This window comes from Micropterus salmoides, unplaced genomic scaffold (assembly GCF_014851395.1).
Source record: "Micropterus salmoides isolate LMB-PRFRI ecotype aquatic unplaced genomic scaffold, ASM1485139v1 Ms_hic_scaffold_22, whole genome shotgun sequence".
Lineage (NCBI taxonomy): Eukaryota > Metazoa > Chordata > Actinopteri > Centrarchiformes > Centrarchidae > Micropterus > Micropterus salmoides.
In genome coordinates, this window is record NW_024041373.1 from 21,547,844 (window position 1) to 21,558,670 (window position 10,827).

The window sequence follows — 10,827 nt, forward strand, 5'->3', positions numbered from 1 at the left end:
GCCCAGTATTTGCTGCAGTAGAGAAATGTTCCCGTGTATGTATCTCTATGGGATGTGTGTTGGGCTGCAATAAAAGCTATGCTTTGACTTTTATTGCCACCCCCTGGTAAAACTTTTACCATGAAAAATATTCAGTAATACTTCCAAGCTCAGCAAAAATAAAGCAGCCTCACAAGGGTAGAATGTAGGCCATTTTATTGCAGATCAGCAATAATAAAAAAAAAAAAAATACAGTTGGCTTCTAAGACAACTGTGAACAAAGAGTGAGGAGAAAATTGCACTTTGAGAAACAAAAATATCTAGTATTTTTTTACATTGCACTATACACAAATTATTCTGCACTAGGACTAAGATTAATGTATTCCTACTTAGTAGTACATAAACACAGCGCCACTTAAAGTCTAAATAATTCATATGCTAAAACTAACATTTAGAAGACATGGCAGTATTACACTATAAAAAGAAACAAAGAACTTTTAATCAGAAGCACAAAAAATTCAAATTATTGGTTTAGTTATTGCGGTGATATGTAATTAAATGAAAAAACAAATATAAAAAACATTAAATGAAAATACATTTGGCTCATTAGTTTGGCTCTGATCACAGTGAATGTTCAGTCCTTGTTTACTCATAAAGCAGTTATACATTAATCGGAAGATCAGACGCTCTCCCTCAAGCTTAATATCCACAGGAGCAAAATTTTCTGTACTGATTGCATTAAACTGCTTTCACCAGGGCTAAACAGTTAATCAGTCAGACACACTGCCATATATTTTAATGTGCTTTGTCTCCAGCATGCTTAGTCTAACTTAAACTGGCAAAGATGTTGATGGATACAGCATGTGTGATGATTTTAGCCACAATCACATAGCCTAAAGGTGTAACCATAGCAGCATTAGTAAAACTAACACAATTCCCTTGTTTGTCCAGGTATATACAGTTACAACATCAAAGTGACTAATGTATTGGCAATACACACAGAGCATAGAAAACATTGTGCACACTGCTAATATTGAGCAGCATCCCTTTTTATACAATCTATTCTCAGTTCTTTCAAGGCTTAAATTAAATCCTCCTGTAATCCGCCTTCCCTCAAATCTACATCTCCCCCTCTTGATTAAACAGAATTTAGTGGGTGAAATAAAAAAAAATGGAGGATTGTAGCTTTCACGATGTGGTTTCATCTGGCCAGGCAATTTCAGACAAAGTAGCTAAACCTAATGTTTTGTACACTATGTGTAATTATAAAGACCATTCTTTAACACGTGATCGGTAAGTGGTTGAAATATTTAGTGGCTGGCATTGGAAATGTTCAAAACACAAACACAAGGGCATTCATTATTTTAGTCACTCACAAGGCTCATTCTTTCAATTATGTTCATAGCATTTATGGGCTGCAGTGTTGAATTACATTGGACATACTGTGTAGCCACTGAAAACCAAGGTCACTCCATTATTAAGACCTCTGAGAAATGGATAAGTCACATTAGTGCCTGCAATTGCTCCTAAAACCCTGTTCCCCTAAAATCAGCTATAGTGGTCATAAAGTTGTCACAGTAAGTGGAATAAGTCAATAGTTCCAAAAGGAATGACTCGTCCACAGTCGGCCAATGGATCAATTCCAATTTGAGTGCTTTTGCAAAAGGCTCTTTCTTCGGCCCATGTTCCAGTGGCAGAGCTGAGAAATAAGCCTTTCCATTTTAGTGGGATTGATTATGGCAGTGCTCAAGCCAACATACAGCTTTCAATTCCATCTATGGGTTAGGTGTACAAAAAAAGTTTATAAATGGAGAGTGGAGCTGCAAATGTATCAATACAGTATTGATAGTGATATGGAGGTGTCAACTAGGATTTGGGTTGCCATGATGGACATTGTGAGGATCTTTTCTTAAGAGACCATGTCACCCATCCTTTGGGTTAAAAAACAGTTAGACATTTTGGGAAATGCGATGAAAAGATCAATAGATACCACTCTCTTATCTATCAGCTCAATATGAAGATGGAGCTGGGAGATGGTTAGTTTGGCTTAGCATCAAGACTAAAAGCAGGGGGAAACAGTTAGCCACTGGAAGAATCTAACCCTCAAACCCACTCTAGTAAGTCGCTGCTCCCAATCAAGAAATATTCTTGCACAAAACCCCTCTTTTACCGCAATCATTTTTACACTTTTTGGATGGGAAAAAAAGAGCTTTAGAGATGCTCGTAGGCAGATTTTGCTACCTTTGGACTAAATCTCACATTATCGCTTTTTAGATACAGTCAAATATTGTGATATCTGATTTTATCAACGTTAGCTTAGTTGGGATATTTATTTGTATTAGTAAGGTAGAGTTAGTTGGTTAAATATAGATATGGTCGAAAGTCAAGTTCACAAGGCTTTAAAGGTTCATCCTCTCTCTGAAAGACTTCCTTAGTTTGCTCCTCGGTGCAGGAACAGGACCAGAATCGTGACCTGATCTGAGGAAGCCATGATCACCTGCGGCATTATTGTTCTGGGTGTGGTGGCCCTGGTGCTCATGCTGCTGGAGAGGGGGCTGAGGCTGACTTTGTGGTTGTACATCGAGGACGCCCAGTGGAGCGTTTTTTCGGCTGTGGGCTCCTCCAGCATTGTTCCGCTGGAGCTGCTGGATGATGGCAGAGAATTTGGCATCCAGAGATGGTCTGCCAGTTTTGGGCCTTGTGGCCGGGCGTGAAGTGCCGGAATTCTCCTTCTCCTGGTATCGGGGAGGAGGAGGGTGATGAAGAGAAGCAGGGAGGGGAGGTCTGGCAGGACGGGAGGAAGGAGCATAAGGCTCTCTGTCAGAGGGAGGGGGTGGGGCTCGGCGCTTCTTGTTGCCAGTGGATGTAGAACTGGTGTTGAGGTTGGGGACTGGGCTTGAACAAGGGGTGGAGGTTTTGCTTTGGGAGAGAATACTTTTCTGCACAATGATTGAATGGGACCCATCAAATAGAGTGGACCAATTAGCCGCTTCCTTCCCCTCTTCATGACCAATAAGAAAGCGGCCATCTGTTTCCTCTATTTTGTCGTGGATAATGTCTGTGATGCTCTCAAACTTGCCAGGTGAATTTATACCTGCACATCAAATAAAATGAACACACATTAAAATAAAGTGAAAGCAATTAGGTAAATGTTAAGTTTTTCCTATGTTTGATGTATTATTGAAATGCAGATAACTATAATAACATTTCACAAAGAACAAATAAGCACAGATTCCAATATTATTTACATGAGTCACCACTGAAAATAAAACTATTATACATGGTGAATAGAATACATTTATTTCACTGTGGTGTCCCATTTGTTTTGAGCACTTGCACCGTATCTTCTATAAATAGATACATACCTTCTATAAATAGATCCATACACATCCTGTAAAATAGTGCACATCAAATAGCCAGAAAATTATCTAGCTCCATCTAACTCACTTCAGCCACTCGTTCCAATTACTCTACTCACTGAGGTCATTGTAAACAGAGTCAGCCTGCTTGGTGAGGAAGAGTGATGGTTTTCGTGGTGACGCAACCTCGATCTTCATTAGCTGGTTGCAGCAGTGCAGCCACTGGCCTGGTTGTAAACAAGGAGGCATGAGAGACACAGATAAAAGGTTATGCTATCTGTTCTTTCAAAGTTGAGTGTGTGTAGCCATTTTTCTTGCCCAAACAAACAGATGTACACTCCCCACCTTCTGTATATACTGTCAAATACATACAAATAGATTCAGAAACATACAAACATGTTGCTGCTCTGTACGCACATGTACTGTATGTAACCATAGTTTATATATATACACACACACACACACACACACATATATACACACACTTCTTCTGTATATTTACACAGAAACACACTCACTCTGATCATAGAGGTGCTGGTGGAGGGCGTCGAGCCAGTCCTCCAGCTCCTCCCTGGTTTCTGTGGTGAAGACAATGGTCTGAGATCCCTCTGGCGAAGGACTGATGATGGACAGACTCCTGGACTTCTGGCCTAGTGACTCCTTCTCCATCACACGGATCCGTGTGTCCTGCAGAAACAGCATAAATAGCTTAAATAGGCTGAAATTCAGTTCCAGGGTAAACAAATGTGAGATATTGCACTAAAAAGTACATAGCTGATATTGTAGAAAAAATTAATTCAGCAGCAAAATGCCAACGATGCCAACAGGATCTCAGTGAATAATGCGGCATTTTGTATTTTGGTTATTCTACAAATGTTAGAGAAAACTGAACTGAGATTTAAATCAATAATAATGAATGTAATGTTTATATTTAATTCAAATTTTCTCTAACCAGACAGCACAACTAAAACAGAGATAATAACAGTGATAGTAAAACAGTAACAACAATTGGTAATTCTGGTGTAATTCTGGTTTATTTTTCTGCTTTTACATTTAATATATATATATATGGCAACAGAAACATAAATAGTAAATATTTCCAGTACTGCACATTTTATTATGCTGCCGCTGTAGTTCCCGGAAATTTATAATCGCCAAGCTCAACAGAACAACTGAACATGAAATACTAATGAGAGTGAGGAATATGAAGGTTTGGATACTGTTTTACCTTGTTGATGGGTATGTTGAGAGTGGGCTGCACTTTAGCATCGATTTCTTCCGGGGTGAAGTAACAGGACAAAAAGCCAGCACTAAGCACACAGTAAAGACTGCAGCAACGGTACATTCCCTCCACACTTTGCTGAAAATTAGCACAATGACAATAACAGATAACGAAAGGAATGAACAAATGGAACTGAAGCATTTAACCCTGCAAATAGCAGTCAACGCACCTTCTGGCTCAGGTGGCCGGTCATCATGCTCTGTATCATGCAGACAGGCTGGGCCACCAACCGGCAGCAGAGGTTGCCATAAAGTGGAAGCCAAGATGACAACTCAGCTGTTGGGATGAAAAGCAGCAGTAGCAATTAAACACAAACTACAGAAAACTACTTATGTTCATCTTAATGAAACTACTAGATGCCTTGTGTAAAGATAAAAAGGTATTCATTAATCTTGAGTTAATCCTATCTTGAGTGAAAAGGTAAAACCACATAATTAAACAACTTTGTCAATTAGGTGTACTGTTACACGTCATCATACACACATGCAAGAGCAGATGTATGTTCCTGTCACATAGCTTCTTGTCATAGGAGCGTTTCACAATAACTTAAAATAATTGTAACTTAATATGCACTGAGGGCCAGAACACTAACGTACCATGGTGCAATTTCATACCAAAGCTGCATAAGAAAAACCTGCCTGAGCACCCACTTCCTTATCCATTTAATCAATCACGCAAAGGAAGAAAAGTAATCCAAGCAGAACTTCAATCATAGGTTATTTTGTTTAATTCTGTCGTTTTTGTCAAAATATTTTACCATTACCACAGTATTGAATCATATCAGGAGCTATAAGAATAATCCCACTATATCCCCAGATATGACATTTCTGTGCCTTTACTTCTTACCGCCTTGGAGGACAATGAGGGAGTGAGACTGAAAGCTGCCTTCAGCCTCAGGTAGACACAGTGTAGTGTAGGCCAACAGGCTGTACTTGGCTCCACTGGAACAGGTAGATGCACACACAAACACATGCACAGAGTTTAGCATTCTTTCAAGTATAATGCGTAGGCTTATTTTAACATAGTGGCTTCTCCATGAAAGATTCATGCTCAACATGAAGTGTAGTGTACACAGTAAAGGACACAGTGTAGTGTAGGCCAGCAGGCTGTACTTGGTTCCACTGGTACAGGTAGATGCATACACAGAGTTTAGCATTCTCTAACACAAATAATAAATAATGGAGATATATTAATATGCAAGTACTCTAACCCCAAAATGTGCACATAACCTACAGTATTTTGTTTTTTGTAAATTATGTCCTTGTTCAAAGGTCTAATGATCCCAATGTTTCTCCTTCCCACTGAACAGGTGGCATCTATCACTTGAGATGTTCAGTTGATAGTTTCATTTGATGCTCTGTGCCAATAAACACGCTTTTGATCTCAGACACAACTAAAATACAGGCAGGAACATTAAAAGTGTGCTTATTGGCACAAAACAAATCTATGAATGCCCAAAGGCTAAACATTTCAGTAATCATAACCCCAAATATTGGTTACATTTTTATTTCAATACTCACTCAGCGGGATTTGTTTACAAACCCATTGTGTGAGCCTGCAGCTACACCCTTCGTTGCAGTAACAAACCATAATCAAGTTAGTTTCTAATAGAGAGCCAAGAGTCTGCAAAGTGTTTTATAGGATAACAAAATACATACAGCGGTATGGGATTATACTGCAGGAAGGTGTCAGGGTCTGGATTGTCCAGCAGAGGGCAGAGCTTCTTCCCAGCTGTCTTTCCAAAAGAGTTGCGGAGCTTCTTGGCGAGCTTCTTTGGTGTGTTTACCAATGTGAGCTCTTCTTCCAGGGCACAGCTCCACAACTCCACCTTCAGCTCAAACTGAGGATCTGCTTCTTTACTATAAGGGGGAAAAATTCAATTAAATGCATATAAATCATGTTAGATCAAAATTAAAAACTAAACAAAACAATAACGATACATAAATGAAACGTTTTATTGAAATACAATTGTGACAATAACGGTACAATAATAATAGATATGTCAGTGTAGAAGAAAATTCAAATACATAATCTGCTTATCATATTACGAAAAAGAAGAGTACATTTTCAGCAATATATCTTTTAACATAGCTCCATAATCATTCATTTTATTTCACCACTATACAGCCGCAATAAATACTTACAAGATAGTGACTGCCTCAAAGCAGATGTCAGTGACTGATCTGTCCACCACCACCATCTGTGTGTCAAACACCTCTGAGCCCATCTGCATCAGACAGAACACCGCCACTCGACGAGAGCCTTATAAACACAAGGGATGAACAGTGTGTGTTAGTGCAGTGAGTATCCACAAAATAACAGGAGGAAAGCTAAACAGAAGGCATATATGTTGGCAAAACAAGGACTAACTTACTCCCTCTGTTGTTGAAGTGGTCTGAATCCCTCCATATCAAAGGAATACGCAGATCTACATCAGCAGAGGAAAAGTGTTAATTAGCAACAATTCTTAAGAGTTCATTTCTAAAATGCTCCATATGCATTTTGTGAAAAATAACCTTAAAAACTACTTAATTGTACATGGTACGAATTGCACTGACACTTTCCAACACTGATCGATTCTGGATAAAGGGGGAGCAATCTTACCAGACATTGCAATTGTCCCATTACAGGGAACACGGTCATCTGACACCGGATCTGAAAGTCTGAAATACAATTTATAACTGAACATTACAATTTATCACAATCTGTGTATCAGCTTCACTGCAATAAAACAGCAATTCAACACCCTCAAAACCCATACAGTCCTGTCTCAAGTCATCACTTTTTTTCACTTTTCCCCTACACTTAATTTCTTCATTGAAGTAGAGCTTTATAATATATATTTCAATTTGATATATTTATTGATAATGTGCGCTGAAACTGAAGGCCAAGGAATGTAACTTAAAAACCATTCCAAGATATCTGCCACACAGAAAGCTCCCAATTCCTTACCTCCTGACTGCTCCCATCATGTCCTGTTCCCATTTCATCTTCTGCAGCTGTGTGAGATAAGCCTTGATCCTGGCGTTGCAGGTCAGCAGGTTCTTGGAGGCGTTAAGGACCTGTTCTCTCTTACTGCAGGCGAGTAGCAGCTTGTAGGCACCCTCCCGCATTCGCATCTCAAAATCAAGCTTTTCTTGTATGTTAGTGTTCTTCTTGGACAGAATACACAGAAAGGAGAAAGTTCAAATGACCAAACTTATCCATAAAAACACAGAGTTGCAATAAGATGCGTTACACTGTTTTGTGTTAGTCCGTCAAACAATATGCTATAATGAGACCAGAGACATGATGAGTGCAAACATGTTGCCCTTGAATGTTGTTGAGTGTTGTTTAGCTAGATTAAAGGGGCTAATATCTGGCGTTTTGACATAATGGGCATCAGCTGATACCTGTGCTGACAAGGCCGATAAACAAAAAATGTCTGTGGACACATCTGCAGGCAGCCTTGTCAGAATGATGTCAGCGCTCACCCTTGAGAGTTTTGGGAAGGTGGTTCTCCAATCTTAAATTAAAGCAATTCTAATCTAACACCATTACTGGCTAGCTTTGAATACATATTGTTATACTGAAGAGAATAATGCAGTTGAATGACGTCACTTCTGATAAACTGTACCCCACTCTCCCTTAAACACCAGTCATGTTCTGAAATCTACAGCACAACCCAATGCATTTTTATATTTCATTAATTAATAAAAGTTCCATCTTAAACAACACATTACTGGCTATGATAACCATGGATATTAGATTGTACTCTGCATGGAATAATAGAATTATACATGATTTCTTTGTTTTGATATCATTACATTTCAGCATCAGCCATTGGAAAACTCGGTCTACCACAAGTTGTTTTTGGGAAGAACAAAAATCCCTTCCAGTGTCAAGGGTGTCTCAGCACTTTGGGGATGTCAAGTAAACAAGTAATGCACATAAATGTCATATTCACAAACAAGAACACTTTTAAGACAACTTACAACCTCTTCCAGCTGTTACACTTAACCTTGAGTGCCTCCGAATTGGAGTTGGTTTTTGGGACAGACTAAATATTTGATTTGCAGCACTAAACAAAAAAGGCACAATTTTTCTGTCACAAACACAGCTCAAGCTTTCAGAGTTCCTTGAGAATGACAGACAAAACACAAATGAATATTACAAGGCTGTAAGGAAATGTGATCTTCTAGTGTAGCTACCACCACGATTAAATTTACAATAATACACTGATGTCTAAACCTGTCAGACTTGTGGCAGTGAAACCAACTTCTTTTCATCACTCAAGAGCAAGTTATGTTGGTGTTCAAGGTGAAATGATGTGAAATAATGACCAACACACTGTATTATGCTAGATGGACAAAATCAGTGAGTGCATAACTTTATGTAGATTATATGCAATGTAGATGTTGAAGACACAGTATGGATGGCATACTGCAAAGACAGTGAACAGAGGCAGGAAAAATATGGCAGTTCTAACTCCTCTAATAGAGGATGATGATGTCTGATATAATCTGGTCTGAAACATATTGTACTAAATTCAAAACACTAACGTTACCTTTTCGATTTGGTATGGGAATTTGGTTTTGGTGGGTTCGAACTAGAACTTGGCATGTTAAGTTTAGGAAGTGCATGCACAATATTTTTAGGGATACAAACATCATCATACTCCATGTTAGTAAAAAACTAAAATATGCACCTGTAGCTTCTTAGAAATCTGTCGTATGTACAACAAATTCATGTCTTCTACTATCTGCAGAGTGTCATTCAGAAGATTTGGGCATCGTTTCATGCTTTTGGTCTGAAATGAAATTAGTTTGAGCGTTGTTAAAGCAAGAGTAAACATTTTTGCACAGGCTGCTTAGCACGATTCAGCATGCAGACTGCATGGCTCTGGTTTCAGGGAACTATAATAAAGGGGGAAACTCCCGTATCAAATAACATTAACTGGCCCAACTCGCTAGCTTCGTCCCAGGGAACTAAAAGCCAGTGTGTGAATGAAACAGACGTTAGAAAATTCAAGTTATTTAAGCAGAGCCTAACCGAATAAGTAAGTTATTGAAGCTGTGAACGTTAAACTAAGAAGAACTGAATATTAGCAGTTAACGTTAGTTTCGTTGCACTTTGGACCCATTCCAGCGTCAACTGAACTGTCATTATGGTTCGGGGTTAACGACAAAACACTGTCAAATACCTCTCTGTAAATCTTAACGTTACCTCCGTTTGCAGAAATAAGGCACTCTGTCGTATTTTCTTCCGTTTAATCTCCATTGCCACCGAGGAGCCGGCCGATAATAACGACCTGGAGCTCCCGTTTCGCTTAGAAGTTTGAACATCCCGCGGGTCGTCCATGTTGTTCATCCATTCGCTAGCCACAGCAGGAAAGTCCTGTAAAATCGTTCAACGGACAGGGCGGTTCGATTTGTGTCACGTCGTCTGCCGCAATGGCGACATTGTCGAGAAAATACAAAAGAAATCCAATTCAAAAGATCGGTACAGCTTTCATACAAATTACTAAACACTTTAGGAAAATTAAAACATCTAATACAAATCAGCTTACATGGTTGCCGTGATATTTAAAATACTTAATCTTAAAAAGGACTCAACCAACAGGCTTTCAAAAAGTGAATGCCGAATTATAAGCCAACCGTGGTGAAGTAGTATACAATAGCTAAAATCACAAAATGTTAAATGTAAAATTTCACGAGGTCAAGTATACAGTTTGAAAATAAGCATCAAACAAAAGCTCCGCCTTGACAGCGGTACATCCAACGATTTAAACCGAGCACTTCACGCCGACAGGGCAGGAGCGTCATTGCGTCATTGTGCCAGACAAATGACAGGAGTGCATTGTTTTGGATTTGAATTTTAGGCTTTTATTTTGGTGGACATTTAAAATACTTACACACTTAACAATAAATCGTTGGCAGCATATAAGACGTTTCACTTTTGTGGCATGGTACGGATTTCTCTGAGTAGGCTCATTTAGCTCAATCATCCCTAGATGCAAACAAAACTTTTTATTCACCTTGTTTTATAGCAATGGTTCTCAAAGTGAGGCCCTTAAGGGTATTGCAGGGGGTCCCCAGCAAAAAGGGAATCATTTATTTTCATCCATAAATACTATGGCAGAATGTATGAGTATTTTGGTCATGGGTTTCATACACTTTCTGTAATAAAATATCTAAAATCAAAATCTAATTAGATGTGGGACCCTGG

The 10,827-nt window shown here is 38.9% G+C and overlaps 1 protein-coding gene across 3 annotated transcripts; it reads right to left on the minus strand.

Moving 5' to 3' along the window:
* Positions 1-178: 178 nt before the first annotated feature.
* Positions 179-10,192, minus strand: LOC119916920 (rhotekin-2-like). 3 transcript variants are annotated; one of them, XM_038736901.1, is made up of 13 exons: positions 9,826-10,192; positions 9,308-9,409; positions 7,573-7,772; positions 7,225-7,283; positions 6,995-7,048; positions 6,765-6,882; positions 6,279-6,479; positions 5,467-5,561; positions 4,790-4,896; positions 4,567-4,698; positions 3,857-4,025; positions 3,458-3,565; positions 179-3,073 (listed from the first exon to the last, which is right to left on the minus strand). In XM_038736901.1, exons 1-13 carry the CDS (start codon positions 9,967-9,969, stop codon positions 2,379-2,381), a joined length of 2,184 nt encoding a protein of 727 aa, XP_038592829.1. In that variant the 5' UTR covers positions 9,970-10,192; the 3' UTR covers positions 179-2,378. The 3 variants fall into 3 exon arrangements, with proteins under 3 accessions (XP_038592829.1, XP_038592828.1, XP_038592830.1); XM_038736900.1 differs by having other exon boundaries at positions 7,573-7,775; XM_038736902.1 differs by lacking the exon at positions 9,308-9,409 and having other exon boundaries at positions 7,573-7,775; positions 9,826-10,190.
* Between the last annotated feature and the right edge of the window lie 635 nt (positions 10,193-10,827).

Coding starts and splice junctions, on each gene's coding strand:
- LOC119916920 (XM_038736900.1), bottom strand. CDS start 9,969: ATGAACAACATGGACGACCCGCGGGATGTTCAAACTTCTAAGCGAAAC. Junction 7,776..9,307: donor AGATTTCTAAGAAGCTACAG/GTGCATATTTTA, acceptor ATTCTGTCCAAG/AAGAACACTAACATACAAGA. Junction 5,562..6,278: donor CAGTATAATCCCATACCGCT/GTATGTATTTTG, acceptor TACCTGTTCCAG/TGGAGCCAAGTACAGCCTGT.